At 28.8% G+C, this 22,428-nt stretch overlaps 2 protein-coding genes across 2 annotated transcripts; both read right to left on the bottom strand.

Moving 5' to 3' along the window:
• Positions 1–4,254: 4,254 nt before the first annotated feature.
• LOC108730844 (uncharacterized) lies at positions 4,255–7,727 on the bottom strand. Its single transcript, XM_018460768.1, has 9 exons — positions 7,595–7,727; positions 6,976–7,277; positions 6,368–6,707; positions 5,667–5,857; positions 5,420–5,553; positions 5,202–5,314; positions 4,863–5,108; positions 4,468–4,611; positions 4,255–4,373 (listed from the first exon to the last, which is right to left on the bottom strand). The coding sequence occupies exons 1-9, from the start codon at positions 7,650–7,652 to the stop codon at positions 4,255–4,257; spliced, it is 1,647 nt and encodes a 548-aa protein (XP_018316270.1). The 5' UTR covers positions 7,653–7,727.
• Positions 7,728–11,640: 3,913 nt separating this feature from the next.
• LOC108730845 (major facilitator superfamily domain-containing protein 6) lies at positions 11,641–16,311 on the bottom strand. Its single transcript, XM_018460769.1, has 9 exons — positions 16,254–16,311; positions 15,365–15,666; positions 14,822–15,161; positions 14,474–14,667; positions 14,208–14,344; positions 13,042–13,157; positions 12,700–12,945; positions 11,798–11,944; positions 11,641–11,711 (listed from the first exon to the last, which is right to left on the bottom strand). Exons 1-9 carry the CDS (start codon positions 16,309–16,311, stop codon positions 11,641–11,643), a joined length of 1,611 nt encoding a protein of 536 aa, XP_018316271.1.
• Positions 16,312–22,428: the final 6,117 nt, after the last annotated feature.

A 22,428-nucleotide genomic window follows, 5' to 3' on the forward strand; every position in this document is an offset into this window, starting at 1 on the left:
ATTTAATATTCTAAGAATATGCCTAAAATTACTTCATATTAAATAATGTTATGCGCTTATAGGATACAGACGTACTTTTACATAACGCTACATAATGCAATATCTACAATAGAACAGTAAGAATCTAGGAGTTTCTTAAATTAAAAAATATTTTGGAATATCAAAATTGTGATTAAGAAATATTAAGATGGTTGTATTGCACAGGGGCGGCTTATGAGGGCGCCGTTTGGTGGGGAAAAAAAATTACTGTTCAAAAATTGCTGCAGATCGCAATTTTTGAACAGTAATTTTTATTTCCCCACTGCGCGTTGGTATTTGAGAATGAGTTGATACCTTAGTAACAAGATATCGTCTATTTGATGTAATTAATTGGTCATTCTTAACGAATCTAACATCCTATCATCGTAAAAATGACGTGGATTTGTCACAGCCATATAACGTCAAATAAACCAACGTCGAAAATATGTATTATTTTCGTATTATTAACAAATGAATGACGTTATTAATTAATTACTAATAACGTTACCAATACGTCATCGATTAGTTATTTATCTGACATCAATAAGTATGACGTTGTATATACGTCATAAATAAATAACGTCATTAATTAGTAAAAAAGATAATGTTATTATTACATCTTAAATAGATCACATAACGTCAATAATTCAAAATGACTAACTATCAAAATAACTACAGTTTGCTACCTGGGTAAGCGAAATGGATATTAGTGAAGTAGTAAAGCAACTTTCTGAGGTTTTATAATTAATATTTGCCTAGTTACCCATTTTCTTCGGTTTAAGACATTAGTATTATTACATATACCGATTATTGCGAAGAATATTACTAAGGCCTCGGTAGTCTAATGGACGCTCGTGCGGAATACAATTAGAGATCCGGGTTCGACTCCCGGCCGAGGTAATGTTTTTCGCAATAAATTTATTTACAGTTTTTCAGTACATTAACATCTTGCTAATATGATGCTTGATTGTGCAACAAAATTATTTAAGAATTGCTTGTCAATTTAATTTAATTCGTGATATTATTTCAGTAGTTTAATTGCGTTTATAAGTCCGGAAAACCAATTCGACGCGCAATTTGAAGGACTACAAATATGTTATATATGCAACTACATATATAGTATATATATAATTCACATGGAATTATTTAAAACATTAAAGATTTGGTTTCGACCGGTATAGGCTGTTGAATTTCTATTATTAATTGTGTTTCTCACATGGTACGGTTTAGAAATAAGATTCTTATTGTTTATTATATTTATCTATAATCCTTTAGTTTTTGAGCGAATTTCTAAATACCGTTTTTGCATTATAATTGAAAATGTACTGTTGCTCTTTGTCTAACACAGGGAACTCCTTGTCTAGCACATGTTAAAAGTACTAACTTCAAATGAAATTATTTTTTTAACATGCCTGATTACCTCCCCTCAAAATAATACGTATGTGTAGAGAATATCATTATCTTCAAATAGTAAAAGCTCCAAACAAATCTTAAGAAAAGTCATTTTGTGATACAACTACCTTAAAAGTAACTCAGGCAGAACACGGAATCATAATTAAGTCATAATGAACAGCACGTCATCATGACATCATACCTAAAAATTGACTCATAAGTGACGAATGAGGTCATGATGATGTCCTCATGACTTTTGTGTTGGGAACATGATATTTTGCTAGATTATAGCAATAATATATTTAATATTTTTAAGAAAGAAGACACCCAAGATAGGGGCCATGACGCCCATGGCCTCCATTATGGATCCGCTCCTGATTTATTGCGAGGAAAATTGACAAGACGAATTTACCACTCGTTTCCATACAACACAGATCTCCAAGAGACGCCCCTATATTTTCTAAACATCCTAAGGACATTCCTAGGATGTTTCTCTGATAAAGTATTGTACTCGTACTACGAGAACGAGTGATAAGATATTCATTTTATTAATCTTGGATTTATTTGACTTTTGCAGTGTATTGCTTACAAGATTACTAATAAAAATAATTATATCATAAAAAATTACATTGTAATAAAATCAATTCTAACTGTAAATTACCAAAAAAAGACCTGAGATTACGAAACATCTGACAATAATATAACATCTTGTACATTGCAGCCTCAAATAAGAATGATAACGATACAATTACATAAAAATTACGATTTCCTCACTAGTTTAGCTTGGCGTTATATTTGTCATAAAATCATGAATTCATAAATTCTGTATGTTAAGCACTGCAATACCCCCAACAGAATGATGTTCAAAGACGATATTACATATCCCGCACTGCGCACAGCATTTTAGATTTCAAATACATAGTAGATACATGAAATTTGAAATGTTGCTATACCGTGAATTTCCGTGCTATAGATACGTAATTTACATTACATACCAAATACATATGACAATATATATTCTTTCCGTATTAAATACGTAAATTATGTATTTGATATATAATATGTTCCTAATATTGCAAATACACGTCAAAATGTATTATATATATGTACATGTATTATATAAGCCATTTATACAGACCAAAGTGGGTAATTCTATTTTTTAATTTAAAAAAATTTTAATGCCATCTCTCTTGATTAATACTTTGGCTCTAAAATTTTAAGATTCAAAAAATGAAATTAATTATGACATTGTGTGTCCCACTACGAATATCTATGAAAAACTAAGAATTTCTAAGACGAACAAACCTCACTCTACATCCTACTACAAATATATCTAGGAAAAATTAAGAATTTCTAAAATCTTGTCTCAATCTATGTAGTTTTTTGTACTTTTTTGTAAACTTTTTTTTCCGCCAGGGAACTTACCTTTGACTTACTATTTAATTTAAATTATTTTTTACTATTTAACCTAAATTTGTTTAATACGAATTGTTTCGATCAGCACTAAAAATTCTAGCTTGACTGAAATAAACTTCTATTTCTTGATTGTGGTGTGTTACATTGCGGTCTAATATGATACTTTAATATTGTTAAATTTGTTATTCTTAGATACAGTCAGTTATATAATAATCACACAACATTTGCTCAAAATTATCCGTTTATGATTTTTTTAATGTGATGCTACTACAGTACGCCATCAATTATTACATTCTGCATTCTGTTATATATGTTTCAACTACGTGTTTAATATTCATACATTTAAATATGCACAATATATCATATATGTATTTCGACTTGGATATGCACAATGTACCTGTTACATATTACATACCTATTATATACGTATTGTATTTCGACTAGAATATGCGTCCATACATTTAAATATGCACAATATATCTGCTACATGTTATGTACGTATTAAGGACGTATTTCGACTTGGATATTTCATATCCATTGCGTTAATTATGTATTTAATACATTATATTTGATATGAAATAAAACGCAATGTTAATGTGCAATATAGATACGTATATAATATATTTGTAATGAGAGGTGCTGTGCGAGATCATTTTTTTTATCTATTAGATGTCATTAAGGAAAATGTGACCGTTACCTAAAATTATATATATTGGCTATATTATTTACCGTTATCTCAATCATTATGTAAATTATGCACTTTTATTTTGAGGACGCATATACAAGGTGTCCCATTTTAATGTGCCACCCCAAATAACTTTTTTATTTTTGATCTTAGAAAAAAATGTTTCAAACAAAAGTTATATGGCTTTGAGGGGGGAATAAGGTGATGTCATTAGTTTGACTTTGAATAATTGCTTGAAGGTCACGTGAAGGTTACCTTCAATTTCTTAAATGAAAATCCTTATTTTTTATTACATGTTCTTGTAGTTTACCTCGAGAGCTTTCCAAAACACTATAATAAAATATTTTTTCATCAAGTGCTTTTTTAGTTATGATGCTCGAAAGTTACAGTGCCTCCGGCATTTAGCATTATCTAAGGTGTCCGACAGACAGCTAAAACCTCTTAAATGTCATTTAAGATCATGAACTAGATAACATTTGTTAAGATCAAGGTCATTGGAGGTTGTTCCTCTTATTTTTATTTTTACACTAAAAATTCATTTTAACGTAAAAATGAAAATAAAATGTAAATAACGTTCACTGCATAGTGAATTAAGCAATGATTAATATTTATTATGTATAACGCAATCATGTATCTTTATATTATTCATATATTTATAATTTGTGATTTGCATCAAGTTCTTATATCATAACACGATATAGGTATATAAATTATAAAAATTTTCTATCATAATATATTATTATTTATAAAGAAGGTACATATGAAACATGTTTGTAAGAAGATACATGTAAACACTTTTCATCTATAATATATTCTCTTTGCGCATCATCATGTTTTTTCCATTCAACACTATTTTGTGTATCTGTAATGAAAAGGAAGTTTCTCATATTTTTATAATTTTTATAAAAAGTCAGAAAAAATTTCATTTCAGCAAATCGAGTTACTTGATTTCTTACCTGATGTACGTTTTAAGTATAAAGTATATGATATAATATAAACTAATGCAGAAAATGTTGCGAGTCCTGAATATATTTTTAGAGTTCTTCGACCACCAACTTTTCTGAATAAAAAGCCACCTAAGAAACTACCAATCGCATATCCTAAAGATATTACACCGTTATACATAATAAATCGTTAAATTTATAAAAAAAAATAGATACACCCCAGCAAATCGTAAATATAACTGCTACATAACAAATGTGAAATGATGTATGTTTATGTATACATTAGATAGCATTTATATCTATGTTTGCTGGGATTCATATTACTTATCCAAACTTCTTTCATTGTGAAATGATTCTTGATATCTATTTATATAACATCGTATTATCTATTTACATAAAGAGCGTACCAAGACCATCCTTCGTGCCAGTCGCAATTGCTTGAACAGTAGCTGATGTGCCAGGTGGTGATATTATGCTTGCATACGTTACTATTGTTGCATAAAGAAGCGCCAATGATGGCCCTTGCAAAATAACTTCTATCAAAAGTACATGCCATGGCGTTGGCACTAGAGATAGTAATGCCATCCTCAATGCATAGCATAAAAAGCAAAATGTAAGTGTGTAATCATATCCAAACTTTTCCAATATTTTGCCTTGATTAAAAATATTTTTCAGAACGAAATATTTCAATTAACCAATAATTGTGTAACTTTATGTAACAACACATGAAAAAAATTTAACATTACCAGACATAAAGTAGGATATTACTTTGCCGAGCAAACCTGAGGATAATGTTAGACCCTCTATTAATTTAACTTTTTTCATATAACCGGTTGCCATAGCAAGATCTTCTATATACCTAAAAATTAATTACTAAAATATAAATAATCCGACATAAAGTTCTACGTTTTATTACATAAAAACTTAACGAATATACAATCATTGATAACGAAGAAAAATTTACCAAAATAAAAAGTTAACCATGAGACTTTCCAAAATGCCAGCAAACATAGCAGTACATAGAAATATAATAATTGGTACCAATTTCAAAATTGCATATACATTTTTTAATATACTCGGCGATTTTGATAGTGGCAACTGCAAAGAAGTATGCAATGATAGTTAAAAACATAAAATTAAAAACTGTACTATTATATTATAGTCCTTTTTTCTTCTAAACGTATATACCTTATATTTTAAACGTAATATACCTTTAATTTTCTGCAACATATTAAATCGACACAAATAAATACGAGCACTAAAATAAACGCTGGTGTATAAGTTTTGTAAACTTTCTCTTGCGACCACAAATCTATTGTTAAACCAGAAAGAAGTGACAGAAGAGAAGAACCGATTGTACCCCATAATCGCTGTCTGCCATACTTCATTTGTCCATCTTCACCTGAGAGATTAAACTTCATTGAAAAGTGTTTCTCTTCTATACAAGATAATATATATTATATAGAGTGTTTGTGATCTCTGATAGTACAATCGAAATATAGATTCTACATGAAAAAATAAGTCGAAAACGTAAAATAATAATTTTTCATCTCAAGTTTCGTTTTCGAGGAAGTCAATTTTTAATATTTGCCTAATATGTGTACACATTTAACTACGTCTCGACTTAATGGATCTCGCTGTAGACTATTATATCTGCTCATGTTTATGTTATTATGTTGAATAATAGAGAATATACGATAAAAACAATATATTCATGCACGATAAGCTTCATAAATTATTCGAAATGTTGGCCATTTTGTCGAATATATATTCCGCTCTTTGAAGTAAATTTTTATGAATATTTCAAAATATTCTGGTGCATTAATTTATCAATTAAATTTAATTTATTACGGAACTACTTTTTTAAATTTTGATATATGAAAATATACTATAGGTTTATGAAATTATTTACCTAATATGTCGAAGCAAATAACATCGCTTACACTGAGGGATATATGATAACCAATTTCACCGAAAAGCATCAAGATAACAAAACCCCAGAAAGTAGTAGATGTATATAGACATTGATCATTTTCAAAATTATCACAGGTAACATTACAATTATAATTCGCCGTTACATTTCTCTGATACAACGATGCTTTATTAACATTTAATAAACATGTAGTGTCTGATGAAATAATTGCTTCCTTGTTGGTTGCATGAAAAGATAATCGCACGGATAAATTCGTATCCTTACATACCCAATGACACGTTGTATCTTTTGCACCGTTACACGATGCCACTGCTGCACGCTTAAAATTAAAGAATAAATAATACTTTTAAATACAGAGTTAAAAATACGTTTTGAGCTGACAGTAATAATTATGTAAATATTAAAATTTCAAAACTTCTAACAATTGTTAGAAGTTTTGAAATTTTAAGGCACTTTTGAGTTATATGAAACACCTTTTGATATGTAATAAATAAGTTAATTTTGTGAAAATGAGACTTTCTATTTTTTACAGAAAATTTTTATTTTCTATCAAGAAAACTTGCGATTACAAGAAAGTAAAAACTTACATGGTTCGTGTCACAAGGCAGTAAAGAGTCCCAAGAGACATTTTGAAACTCATGATCCGGTAATATTGGACCGGGTAGAGGCGGTAAAAAATACATTAAAAAGTAACTTGCACCTGTCATGGCGAACAATGCCATAAAAATCGCTTTTCTCCATTCAAGATAATAATCCGCGGCGTAACCGAGTATTAGTTTACCAATAAAGCTTGCAATAGGCACAATCGCAATAATGCTACCCATAATTAATGATGAAATGCCAAGTTGTTTGCCGTAAACAGGCAGGTACCTCGAAATGGCACCTGTAGCTACAATAAGAAAAATTGTATTCACGGTGTACTTGATAATGTAATCTATTAAATAGTTAATATAGGGGTAGGACTTATTTTTAATATTTTTGTAATTATAATAACAGTAATTGTAGTAACTGTAGTTATATTTTTTTTGACCGTGAGATAAAAAAATATTTATAATTCTTCTTACAATTTTTTTAAATATTATAAATATTTTTATAAACCTGTATATGATATGTCTTCCTTTTTTCTAGTTTATCTCTTAAAAATGATACAAATATTTTAGAATGAAGTATATTGTATGAGATGTTACATATTTGATGATTACTCACCCGCCATAAAGAAAAAAAAATGCACTTTTATAGGCAGTTCAGTGTAATTAATTTTCATTGCTTATTGCTACAAATTTTATCGATCAATAAATTTTATATTTAACGTTCTCTCATAAAAATGCACTAAGTTAACACTGCGTTCTGAATTGCAAGTGAGGTGCAAAAAGAAAATTGTTTTAAGTATTAACGCGCAACAATTTTGTATTATGCAATAGTATATTATAAATGATTACTCTAAAGTAAAGTTTGCTGCTTCGGTGAAAAATATTACTTTGAAATGCGATAAGAGATATAAAAAATAATAATTTGCAATTATATGGATTCTAAGTGAAAGCAGTAACACTGATATGTGTGTGTGTATGTGTGCGTGTATGCGTGCGTGCGTGCGTGCGTGCGTGCATATTATATATACAGGATAACCCATTTTAATCTATCATCCCAAATATTTCCGTTTCCTTGCATTTTATAAGAAAATGTTTCAGACAAAAGTTGTATGGTTTCAAGAGGACCATAAAATAGTACCACTGGTTTGACCTTGGATAGTCGCTTAAAGGTCACATGAAGGTCACCTTCAATTTCTTAAATTAAACTCACTATTTTTCATTACATATTCTTGTAGCTTACCTCGAGAGTTTTCCAAAACACTATAATAAAATATGTTTTCATTAAGTATTTTTCGAGTTATAAGGCTCAAAAGTTACAGTATAGTTGGCATTAGCATTACGCAAGTTGTCCGACCGACGGCTAAAACCTCTTGAATGTTGTTCAGGATCATGTCCTAAATAACATTTGTCAAGATCAAGGCCATTGGTGATTGTACCTCTTATTTTTATTTTTACATAAAAATGAATTTTTAGTGCAAAAATGAAAATAAGAGGTACAGCCTGCAATAGCCTTGTCCGTGGAAGCAGCAATACTTTATAAATATTTTTCTTTTAACGTTCATAAAGTATAAGTAATATATTTTTTCGGAGGGTGTCTAAATACTGACAAGTTGTCAAATTTAATTGATGCATTGAAAGTAGAACGAATACAGCTGCAATTTCTGTAACAACAATGCGTTGTGTACTGGAAATTGTTTAAAATTTTATTTTAAGTTATGGATATCAAATGTGATCGTTATCTAAAGCCATAATTATTTAAATTATCTAGATAACGAGGCACGTGTAAGTTTTACAAAGTCTCTTTGAGGACGCACATATATAGTGTGATACATATTTCTAGTTGCTAAAATGTATAAGTTGATGAAGAAGTTTGTAATAAAGCTTGATAAAATCGCGAATATATATATATATAATGATGATTTGCTTATCAAATAATTTTAAAATATTATTATAATAATTCCAGAGTATTTTTTTTCTAAAAAGTTGCGACTACATATACGGTAACAACGATCGATATTGGATAATTTTACACTTAAAGCGGTACCATCACTAAAATAACGATGTACACTCTATTTTTTATTAGTTTAAGCTTGCATAATTTATTCTTTATTCATACTACATATTCTATACATATAAAATATTATCGTGATGATTCGAGATAGCTAACAATCTAATTCACTGTTATCGATTATTATATATGAAACAGAATGTCTTGTGGAATTGTAATAAATTATTTCCAATGTTGGGGTTTAACGTTTATGTTATTATTTATTAAAAACATTAAACTATAAAAATCACATTTTAATAAAAACGGCATATAATTGTTAAAAAGCTAAATTCAATGTTATTTTATTCTTCTAAATGTTAATATAATACTCAAAATATATTCAATGTTATCTTATTCTTCTAAATGTTAATATAATACTCAAAATATATTTTTCATCCATATTTGTTTTATATAAGATGATAATGTTTAACAATAGCTTTTCTTATTGTAATTTACAAAAAAAACTTAAGGAGATTTGCATCAAGTATCTGCTATATTATAGTATCTCTGTGCATCGTCGAGTTCCCTCCATTTAATATTATTTCGTGTATCTACAATAAAGAAAGTCTTTCATCCTCTTTTATATGTTAGTAAGGTATGTTATTAAAATATTAAATTATTTAATTCCTTACCCGTTTCATGCTTAAACTGCTTAAAGTATAAAATGTGAAGAATAAAATACGTTAATGCAGAAAATGCTGCAAATACTGAAAATATTCTTAGAGTTATTATGCCGCCAAATTTTTTAAACAAGATACCACTTATCAAACTGCCAATCGAGAGTCCTGATAACATATCATAACAGTAATAATAACTATAATTAATGATAAAACGTATATATATATACATATATATATATATACATATATTATTCTTACAAATTATTTATATATTTAGTTTCTTGTAGATAATACTTGATGAATATAGGTACGTATAGTACTGTGTAAGGAATCTTACCTAAACCTTCATACATGCCTTGAACCAGTCCTTGAACAGTACTTGAAGCACCAGTAGGTGTTATTACGTTCCCGTACGATATTACTGTCGTAAAACTGAGTGCATACGATGGTCCCTGCATGAAGAATTCTATAAAAAGAATCCACCATAGCGTTGGCGCTAAAGATATTAAGCCTAACCGAAGTGCGTAACATATGAAACAGAATGTAAAGGTATAATCGTATTTATAAAGACAAATAGATGCTCAACAAATTTTATATCTTATTACTTTGCAATCTTTCTTGCAGAAACGTAAGTATTAAATTTTAAATGTACTAAATCCTAAATTATTCTGTAACAATTAAATACGTTTAAAATTATCTGCAATAATTTTATATAAAATTTTTTACTATTTTAATAGTATTGTAAAATACATAATGTAACGTAAAATACATAATGTAATGTAATGTACTATTGCATAATACCTTATGCAATAGTACATTACATTTATTTAGTTACATAAAACAAAATATATTCACACTTTAATGGAATATACAAAAATACTAACCATAAGATATAAGTAAACGTATATACGTATAATATACGCAATGATTCGCTGTGACTATTGACATACAGCACTATGCAAAAACTCCGAATAAGTCTTAAAACTCATGAGTCAAAAACAACGAATGAGTTTAAAAACTCACATACATATTACAGATTCCAAATAATTATGAACCATTATTTTAACATATGTTAATATATGTTAACATAATACGTCATATAATATGTTAATTATAGTAATTACAATGTTCTTTTTTATTTGCATAAACAATGCATTTGTGAATCTAATAAATTTGTAGTAGATGTACATTTTATAATGTATATTTAATTTTTAAATAAAATTAGTCACAGTTTTATAATGTAAATAAAGTAAAAAAAATAAGTTAATAAATATACAACATATTACTTATACATAAACGTAAGCCTATCATCGTAAGCCTAAGTCATCTTTTACTAGCAAATAAAATGCTTATTCCTCTGCGTTATCTCGTTGAGGAAAGATAATGAAAAAATTAATAGAAAATAGATGCTGGAGCTCTATCGTACAAACCACTGTCAATAACTTGTCAATGTGCGCGCTACATGTGTGTAATTGTGATTTATCAATGTTCTGTTAATTGTGGATAGGGATAAGGAGTTGACAAACAACTAATTTAACATTTATGGAGAATAAGTAAGGTTTCTTGAGATCAAAAATTAAAAAAATAAGTAATCTAGCGCAGAAGATGGTGTGCAATTATATTTAATATATAAAGCGATAAAAATTATTGCATAAAATCAAATATAAGAAATAGTTGAATGTTGCAACAAATTGAGTTGCGCTATCTTCAATAACGCAATAAAAATCATAAACAATAAGAACCTTATTTTAGACTGTACATGTGAGAACACAACCAATGCGAACTAAACATACCTATAACAGAAGCTGGATCTTTAATGCTTAAATAATTCAATGTGAATTATGTATATACTATTCATGTATACACGCGCGCTCATATGTATATATATATATAATATATCTACATATATACATACATATATACATATATACACATCTATATATACATATATACATCCCATACATGCTTATTAGTAAAAAATGTACGAAATATATATCACATTTCTGCTATTACACACTGTTTCTGTGCATCATCTGGTTTTTTCCATTTAATATTGTTGCGAGAATCTACAATAAAAGAAAAATCTATTATGCTTCGACAATATTCTGAAAAAGTTTGTCATAACATGGCTAAAATTACTTGATCTTTTTACCTGATGTTTTATGCTTTGAATACAGAATATGAAAAAGAAAATATGCCATTGCAAAAAATGCTGCAAATACTGAAAATATTCTCATAGTTATTGTACCGCCAAATTTTTCATACGAAACACCTACTACCAAACTATCAATCAAGTACCCTAGAAATATTAAAATCAACAAACCATAATAACAATAATGACTAATTAAAATTACAAAAATATTTATTAGGTGTACAAGTATGACTTTACGGATTTTTCAATGGATGGTTATATATAGTAGTCATGCTGGTATTATTTGAAGTTGGCAATACATGTATAACTTGAAAGGTGTATACGTATACGCAGCTTTAAAACGTAGTACATTTCATTTGACTAAAGTATAAACAACTATTATTTTTATCGCATTGAAAATGTTAAATTTTGTACCGGAAAAACGCCATTTACGGGAAGTTTTACTTCATTGTTTTTTTTTAAAGAAAAGTACAGCTGAAAGTCATCGTTTGCTTGTGGAAGCTTACAAAGAATATGCTCCATTGGTAAGCATGTGTGAAAAATGGTTTAAACGATTCAGAAACAATGATTTTGATTTGGATGATAAAGAGCATGGAAAGCCTTTTATGAAGAAATAAAAAATTGGCTTTATAACTAGATCGCTTCAAATCATCCAGACTTCTATCAACGTGGAATCCGTTTATTGCCTGAAAGATGGGCCAAGGTTGATGGCTTCCAATGGAGCATAAATTTGAATAAAGTAAGAATGATTTTTATGTTATGTCTAATCAATGCGTTTTTTTTAATCAAAAAATCCGTGAAGTCATACTTGTACACCTAATATATATATTATTAATACATATTGTGTAAAATTTTTTTATAACAAAATAATTATTGATAAATATATAATTGTATAATCTTACCAAAACCATCGTGCACGCTTTGAACAAGTCCTTGAATAGTAGCTGAAGCACCTGGAGGTGTTATTGAGTTTGCATACGCTATTATTGTTGCTATGCAGAGAGCATACGATGGCCCATGTAAAAGTAATTCTATCGGAAGTATCCACCATGGCATTGAAGATAAAGATATTAATCCCAGTCGAAATGCGTAGCATACAAAGCAAAATATCAAGGTATAAGTATATCCTAGCTTTTCTATTATTTTGCCTGAAGGAAAGAAATTCAATGTAATATTTTTCAGAAAAAATATTTTTAATTACGTTATTGTTTAAATATGCAAATTGTGATGAGAGGTAATATTACCAGAAAAAAAAAGAAATACTACTTCACCACCGAAAATTTCTGCCAATGTGATTAAACCTTCTATCAATTTAATTTTGCTCATATAATTAGTTGTAACAGCGAGATCTTCTACATACCTGTAAAATCAATTTACATTGAATATAATTAATTACATTTGATTCTACACTTTAGAAATAGCAAATATTTTTTTGAAATAGCAAATAAGCAATAATTTATTAGGTGCGCAACTAAGTTCTCGCTGTTATTTTGATGAAAATGCAACTTGATTGTGAAAAAATGGTTACAAATGAATCATTGAAAGTATTGCCCATCGCTAGCTACTACTTTTTCCCATCTTTCTGGCAGAGCTCGAATACCGTTACGGTAAAACTGTTCATCTTTTGAGACTATCCACGAATCAAGCCATTTTTTGATGTCTTCATATGAGTCGAACTGCTGGTCAGCCAGACCATGTGCCATTGAACGGAACAAGTGATAATCGGACGGCGCAATATCTGGAGAATATGGCGGGTGGGGTAGGACTTCCCATTTCAGCGTTTGCAGATAGGTTTTAACGGGTTTTGCAACGTGAGGCCGAGCGTTGTCATGCTGTAGAATCACTTTTTCGTGCCTCTCCGCGTATTGTGGTCGTTTTTCGCACAGTGCTCGACTTGGAAATGGCTTGGCGGGTAACTCCTAATACTGAAACAAGCTCTTCTTGCGTTTGGCACGGATCCTCATCGAGCAATGCCTCCAATTCAGCGTCTTCGAAGGTTTTTGGCCTTCCTTCACGCGGACGGTCGTCAACATCGAAATCACCGTCTTTGAAGCGACGGAACCAATCTCGGCACGTTGTTTCACTTAGAGCAGCATCTCCGTAAACTTTTTGGAGCTCTCGATGCGCTTCAGCCGCCGTTTTCTTCGAATGAAAGAAGAAAATCAATACTTCCCGCATATGACGATTATTTGGCACAAAATCAGACATTTTCACACAACCAAAAGAATATAACGTCAAAACAAAATCACTAATGTGTCGAAGCGGTTTGTTTACCATATGTCTAAGCTTGGTTCATGACGTTTAGATTATGTCAGAATCGACCAGCACTTACTGCTGGAACCATCTATTGACAAACAGCGGGAACTTAGTTGCGCACCTAATAATATTGCCGATAGGGATGTAAATTTACCATAATAAAAAGTTACGCTTGATGCTATCAAGGATCCCAAAAAATGTAGCAAAACACAAAAATATAATGATAGATTTTGATTTCAAAAGCGTAATCACATCCTTTACTATAGTTGTAGATCCTGATTCAAATGACATCTGTAACAAGGATTTATAATAAAAGATATAAAAACATAATGTGTGTGTGACAAAACTATGTGTTATATTGCAGTACATTGATCTGATTCATTTTTTTATTTTGAAGTGCATAAAAGATAAAACAAATACCTTCAATTTTATACAGCAGATTAAATCAATACAAATAAATATAACTGCAGGAATAAGCATTGATGTATAATTTTTATAAATTTCATGGTCATGTGACCATAAGTCTACCATATATCCAGATAAACATGCAGCAACACCATAACCCATTGCAGCCCATAATCGCTGCTTACCGTATTTCAACTGTTTAGTTTGTCCTAAAATAAACGATCTTAAAAATAGTGTTTCTCCTTTATATGATTATAATTACATGAAACTATAAAGTTAAATATGTATTGTAAAAGTTCGATTAGGCTAAATTTTAATATTTTGGCAATTAATTTTAAAATTTATGCTTATAAAATCACATACCTAATATACCAAAACAAATAGCATCGCTTATACCGAGAGAAGTATAATAACTAATCTCGCCAAGACACCACAACAGGATAAAAATCCAGAAAGTAATAGATGTGTATACACATTGGTTTTCGAAATTATCACAAGTAATATTGCAATCATAATTATTTGTTATACTTCTCTCACACAATAATGTCTGATTAATGTTTAATAAACATGTAGAATCTGGTGAGATAATTGCTTCGTTTTGATTTATATGAAAAGACAATCGCACAGAAAAATTCATATTTTTGCATACCCAATGGCACGTAGTGTCTATCGTACCGTTAAACGATGCAATTGCTGATTCATGCTTAAATAAAAACAAATTAAGGTAAAAGTACCGATTAGAAGACCAAGCTCTAATGACTTTATTGATATATGTTACAAACTTTTAAATTATATTTAAAATATATCTTACAATAAATTAATATAAACTAATATAAATGAATATTTAAGTTTCACTATTAACACATTATCGAAAATATACACAATTGTGAAAAAATGAAAACTTACATATTCCATATCGCAATGTGATAGAGATGTACATGAAATATTTTGCAAATGCTGACCCAGCAACATTGGACCCGGCAATGATGGTAAAAAAAATATCACAAGAAGAGAGCTACTTGTTACTATGACCAACATTATAAAGATCAGTTTTCTCCAGTTTCCAAAATAGTCAATTAGAAAGCCAAACACTAATTTTGCTATTAAATATAATATTGGAAAAATCGTGCAAATGATACCCAATACTAATGGTGAAATACCTAGTTGCTTTCCGTAAACTGGAATATACGGATAAGTAACGCCAGTACCTAAAATAACAAGAATTTGTTATTAAATATCTCTCTCTCTCTCTCTCTCTCTCTCTCTCTCTTTAACATAATATATTATATTAAATTATAATAATTAATTTGTCTCTTTAATATTTTTGAACTGTCATAACATGTGATTCTTAATTAAAATTTACATCGTAATACATATTATAAAAACTTATATCACAATGTCAATTTTAATAAATGTATATTAACTGTAAAAATAAATGCAAAAATAAATTTTTATGTTTTAAATATTCTTAAACAAGAGTGGCTGTATTTTCGAGAGGGTTTGCCTACAAAACGATTGCCTACAACTTCGTTTGCACACAGCACATTGAACACACAACATTATTGCACACAGCGTATTGTACGCACGACAATATTGCACACAGCGTATTGCACACACGACAAGGTTGTACACAGCGTAATGCAATTGTTTTGTAGGCAAACGGGATCCTCCCGTATTTTCACTCTTTTTTCAAGATTGGCTCAATTTTCAGTCTCTTCGAGTAAGATTTCATTCCACGAGATTTAGAGAGTACAGGAACATATACTATTGTATGTATTTATAAATGATTACTTACTTGCAAAAAAAAAGAAATAATGCGCCTTTATATACAGTTGCGTGTAATTAATTTTCATGATTTATATTTAAATTAAAGTAAATCGTAATATCTCCAAATTTTATATCCCGCTATTTCTCTCTATAAAAACATATTAAGGGCCTTAGCAGATTGGCTGACTTATAATTTTATAAAACAACGTCTTATGAACTAAATCTTTTATCTTTAGTCATGCACAATAACTGTCTTGTGACTCAAGTCTTAAAGATGTGATACCTCGTATATATACACCTTTAAGATTTGAGCCACAAGACAGTTATTGTGTGTTACTAAAGACAAAAGAGTTAGGTCATAAAATATTGTTTTAAGATTATAAGTCAGCCATTCTGCTAAGGCCCTAACTCCTTTTGATAAATTGACTTATGAAAATATAATTGAGTTGTTTGTGATAACAAAACTTTTACAATGATACTAATATAATATTGGTAAAAATCGTTCAGTATTTACACCTAAAATAAACAGTATACATCAATTTTAGACAAATTCTAAAAGAAAAATTGAGAAGAGAAACAAATCCTTACAACTATATACCTACATCAAATAAATATATTTTATGTACAATATGAGACTGCGAATAAATTTTTAATGTTTATTTTAACATTTTTCGAATTAATATAAAGTACCACAAAATTGTTTAATATATCTTGGACACGTTTGACAAAACGAACGTAACTGAAACTATCATCAACAACAATACCCAGCACCGTGAAATGGGATGATATTTTTAATAATGATAGTTAAAAGTTATAATTTCAATGCATTTGTAAGCTAATGAATTTTTAAATCGTAACGTCATCGGATATTGTAGTAAATTAGCAATTTACAAGTAAATAGTTCGTTTATGCATTAGTATAACGTTGACGATATCTTATTTATGACATTATCTATAATTGTAGAGTAATTATAGAATAGAATAAAAATATAATTCTTTTTAAATAAAATTATAATAAAAATGAAGTTTAAATTTCGTTTATTCATGAATATATTTATAACCCTCCATTATGAGATAGGCGTCTAATATGAGATAACAGTGTTTCTGCTAAAGTAATAAACGTTATTTATTGGTTCCACCATGAATTTATTGCTTTTGAAAACTATTTAATGGAAAATTCAGTATTAGATCATGTAGTCATTGTAAAAGAAGATTTTAGAATTTGGATGTCTTCAAATTTCACTGAGATGAGCCTTTAAATCTTGTTTATTATGTAATAAGTAAATATTTGGCAACAAATTCTTCATGTAGTGATAGAGTAAGGTCGTATTAATAGAAAAATACATGATATGTTAAATTACGTAATTATAGAAGATAGATTTGATGATCATAAAACCGTAAGGCGTGAAAATCATGAGATACCCAGGATATTTCTAACATGAAATAACCTATGCTCCTATGTCATAGTGAAAATCATTACTAAAGTATAAATGTTATTGTACAAAAAAGGATAACCGGAATGAACATTGAGTGCCTGTTTCTGCGATACTTGATTCCAATTACCTGAACACGAGTCCTAAGTACAATACATCGCATGCTCATTTTGTGCGTGTACACAGAAAAAAAATTTGCAGATTTTAAATAAATATTTACTCCAATAGTACTAACGAAATATTTACTAAATATAAACATATCTTTATTCGATTTAAAACATAACTGTTTTATTTTGAATAAATATTTATTTACTATAAATAAATATTTCGTTAATACTTGGAATAAATATTTATTTAAAATCTGCAAATTTTTTTTTCAGTGTACTGAAAAAATCTGTGTTTGTATTTTAGAAACATTAAATAAAATTTTTTTAATTCAAATACTGTGTACTTTGCGTTTTATTATCGATTTCTCATAGGCATCTCATATTAAGAGCACAATTTTTTAACTTTGCTATTTACTCGCTTTTTACATTTCTTTAATTTAAAAAAAAATAGATTTAAAAATAGATAAAATTTGAATTAAATTTTACATAACATTATCTTAAAGCTTATTAAATTCTCTTCAAAATGACCTATTATTTTTTTAAATTCTGCCCATAAACTTCTAGCATTTATCCAAAATGAACTCGGTATCTCATAATAGAGGCTTTTCCTTTATATTTACATGTATATATTTTTATATTTTTAACTATCGCAGCATGTATTTACAGCAACCTTCACTAAGGATGCGATAAAACTTGAAGGTTGGCGATATATCATCGTTGCACTACTTTGTTTTCGAACTACATTTTTTTTAAACAGAAACTAAAAATAAAACTGTAAACATAGGTACAAACTAGAAAATGTCTTCTATCGAAGTTAGTATTTTTTTGTGATACCGTTTGCAATTTTGTAATAATTAACATTTTCGTAAAATAAGCAAAAATGATCATCTGATAAAATGGGCTCTAAAATTGACAGTAATACAGTAGACAGTAATACACATATTCCTATTCTATTTCTTTCACAGGAATTATCTGTACAAAATATCTACAAGTAAATATATAAAGATTTTTAGAATCCTTTCATTTCAATATAAAACATGTTTTCAAAAGAAATTGGAAAGAATAAGGACAATAGGAGTCAGGCGCAGAAGACGTCGCGCAAATAATACACCCATAAAGCATAAAACTTCTTTATTCTATTAAACGCGCTTACATGTTTCGACTCACTTTTGAGCCTTCTTCAGAGACAGCACAAACATAACATATATAAACTGTGAATAAAAGTTATCTTGTCATGATGAGCTCCCTTACATCAAGAATTTAAATGCCAGAATTAAACCCAAATAAGAGTGACAGAAAAAGAAAAAAAAAAGAAAGATAATATTGGAAATATCAAAATAGAAAATATGGAAACCCCTAATTTATCAAAAAACTTTAAAATTATAATTAATTATCCCGAAAATAAGGACGCTCACCGTGATCACGAAGCACTATATCGCAAACATTACTATTAATAATTCAAAAACTGATAATTCTTGATATGTTGACCAGTCAGTATCAGACACAGTGAGTCACTTTTAGATTTAGCTAGTAACTTTTCGAGATTGCAAAACATGTTTTGTTAATTTATGTGCATATTATATTTCATGCTGTTTCGTAAAGACGTAAACATGTAACACGACAATTTTTTAGAGAGTTTTCTCGTAAATACAGGGCCTTCAGTCCTGATAGTTCACACAATAACGCAACGCTATATAAAAATTAGATTAGTTTATAATTCTACAACCGGTTTACGCTGAACTCCAATTTGCAATTTAAAATTATACTATGATATATATAGAATTATACTATATTTAAAATTATACTATGAGAAAGATAAAAAAGAAAGATAAGAAAAAGTATGAATAAAATAGATTTATAAACTACAAACGATCTAATATTATCAATAATATATTCACTATTACTTAACCTATGAAATTTGCAAAATAAAATAGTAAGAATTTTATTTTTGCATGTGATCAAGGTGAGCTTCCTAATCATCGGAATAATTAATTATAATTTCAAAATTTTTTGATACATTAGTTTTACATTTTCTTTATTTCGAGAATTTCAAAATTTCTTTCCGCCTTTTTTCTTTTTTACTGCATTCTTATCTGGATTTAATTCTGGCATTTATACTCTCGAGGTGAGGAAGATCACCATGACTAGTTAATAATTGTTATATTCTATGTATGTGAATTTATTAGTTATCTCTGAAGAAGGCTCAAAAATGAGCCGAAACATGTAAGCGCTTTAGTAAAATAAAGTAGTTTCACGCTACGATAGTCGTGTTATTTGCGCAACATCTCCCGCGCTTGACTCCTACTGCCCTTGTTCTTTCATTGTTTTATTTTCGCATTTTAAAATTCATTTTTAAGTTATTTTATATAGAAACAGGCCACAAATCATCATCTAAACAAATCATATTTTTATCAGTATTAACAATTAAGTACAATATTAAGTTTCAGAGAAATAAAAAGATGTTACGTTAAAAAACCTATTATGTCAGCATCGACGATTTTCCTCTACAAAAAATTACGTAAAGATAACAATTTATTTATACAAGTTAAGAGTATTACGCGGGATCGCAATAAATTGTGTAATGTATGTAGACAATAAATCTTGCCTTAATTACAGAAACTGTTTCTGTAGGTATGATAGAATATATTGGTAATAGGCAACACAGAGCGTGTGTATTACATAACACAATATCACTTGAAGAAATATATAATAAAGTTAATCTCCTATTTAAAAAACATTTTGATTAACTGCAGATAGAAATAATTAATAATAAACATACTGAGTCAATTTGGCAAGCAATCTGGTATTTTTTATCGACATTCCTAGTGTCCGAAAAGGATTGAAATAGATTGAAAATTTTTAATCCATTTTAATTTATTTGAATCCAAATTCTTAATCCATGAATAAAAAGGAAATGTGGTAAATTAAATGTGGTAAAATGGAATCATTTTTCTATTCATGTACAGTAATAAAACATGATTCTTTTTTATAGATGGATTCAAATGAATTCAAATAGTTTCACTTTTTATGGATTAAAATATATTCAAATTGTATGTCAATCAGCTATAAAATTAATTCAGTTTTATTATTAAAATAAGTATTATTATAGGTCTGTTCTTTTTAACTAAATTTTGCACGATTCGTCTTTTTTCCTTATCTCTCCACATTATGGAGAGAAAAAAAGAAAAGATGAATCGTGCAAGAAATTCAATTAAAAAGAACAGGCCTATTGATTAGTATGTCATATTGTAAAAGATACATACGACAAAATTATAATGAAAAAATGTTTCCCTCTAAATATTAGGGAATTAATTTTTATGATGTTCTCAAGTAGTCACTTATCCTGAAGCTGTATCCTCCAATTCGCTTGATCCCTCCAATCGTATGGAACTGCTACTTCAATGACCCATGAATCTTGAATTTTATAATGTACAACTGTGACATATCTGATCAATAGATATTATCGAAAAGGTGATTGACATATACAGTTAAAATATATTTTTTTCATAAATGTCCTCGTGGAGAGTGAGGCGAAGAAGTGAATAAAGACTGGAGTGAAAACTAAAGTGTGTAAATTAAATAAGGTAGTATAAGTAGCAAGACATAAAGAATAGTTTAAAATATGGTAATAAAAGTAATAGTTTAGTAAGTTAATTAAAGGAAATAAATAAGTGGAAGGTGTAAGATAAGATAGTAAAATAGGAGCGCGGCGCGAATAAGGTATGGATGGATGGGTGTAAGAGAAATTGTAAATCAAGTCCTCTTCTTGGCTATATTACATGTTGAAGTGTAATAAATTCTGTTCTATTCATAAATGCCTTGGTATAACAAATTTCCTAACTTGAACCTAAATAGTCATTAATTTATTAAGATTAATATCTCGCTTCGCGGAGTAGACGCTTTTTTCTGCCAGATTCTTTCGTTTCATATAAAACGCTTCTAACGAGCATAATTTTATCAATACTAAAACTGAGGCCATCACCATAGGGTTTATTTCCAAAAATATCGAACTATTTTTGTGCATTGTTGAAATAAGAAAAACTTTGTTTCAATCCTGTGTCACGAATTAAAATGGATTTATGACCTAAGAAATTTTTTTTCAATTAGAAAGAATAAAACTCACTTTCTTTCAATCTCATATTATTCAATCTATATTATTGATAAAAATGAGTTTGAAGCTCTCAAATCTACATTGGATTGAAAGAATAGGAATTACGTCATTTCAATCTTATGTCATCGTTTAAAATGAATTGGGCGTGGCTTATTTTTTCCATAAAATTTTTTTTCGATTGAAAGAAATAGGAATCCCGTAGTTTCAATCCTATACCATGAATTAAAATGGATTCAAACAATACTTATGTTTGAATTGAAATGTATTAAAATAAAAATCAAGAATTCAGCAATGACCAAACGAATCTATTTCAATTAGAGAGAGAGAGAGAGAGAGAGAGAGGGAGAGAGAGAGATAATTAAGTATATAATGTTATTATGTAGACTAAAAATCTTTTTCCATTTTGTTCGTTGTCTCATGGTCGAATATTACATTTTTTATGACGAATATATTCTTATATACAGGGTGTTTCCAAATTAAATCGCAAAACTTCGGGAGCGTGTAGAGGAGTAAAAAACTAAGAAAAAAAGTCCTATAGACATATGCTCGTTTT

This window comes from Mycetomoellerius zeteki, unplaced genomic scaffold (assembly GCF_001594055.1).
Source record: "Mycetomoellerius zeteki isolate Tzet28-1 unplaced genomic scaffold, Tzet1.0 scaffold98, whole genome shotgun sequence".
NCBI classification, from domain to species: domain Eukaryota; kingdom Metazoa; phylum Arthropoda; class Insecta; order Hymenoptera; family Formicidae; genus Mycetomoellerius; species Mycetomoellerius zeteki.

What these genes read in the sequence shown, in the direction of transcription:
- LOC108730844 (XM_018460768.1), bottom strand. Translation starts at nt 7,652, where the DNA reads ATGAAAATTAATTACACTGAACTGCCTATAAAAGTGCATTTTTTTTTC. An exon ending in TTTTTTTTTCTTTATGGCGG is followed by an intron (nt 7,278 to 7,594) that starts GTGAGTAATCAT and finishes TTCTTATTGTAG; the next exon opens with CTACAGGTGCCATTTCGAGG. An exon ending in TGGCACGAAGGATGGTCTTG is followed by an intron (nt 4,612 to 4,862) that starts GTACGCTCTTTA and finishes TAATATCTTTAG; the next exon opens with GATATGCGATTGGTAGTTTC.
- LOC108730845 (XM_018460769.1), bottom strand. Translation starts at nt 16,311, where the DNA reads ATGAAAATTAATTACACGCAACTGTATATAAAGGCGCATTATTTCTTT. An exon ending in TCTGCTGTATAAAATTGAAG is followed by an intron (nt 14,345 to 14,473) that starts GTATTTGTTTTA and finishes TCCTTGTTACAG; the next exon opens with ATGTCATTTGAATCAGGATC. An exon ending in AGTATTTCTTTTTTTTTCTG is followed by an intron (nt 12,946 to 13,041) that starts GTAATATTACCT and finishes TCTTTCCTTCAG; the next exon opens with GCAAAATAATAGAAAAGCTA.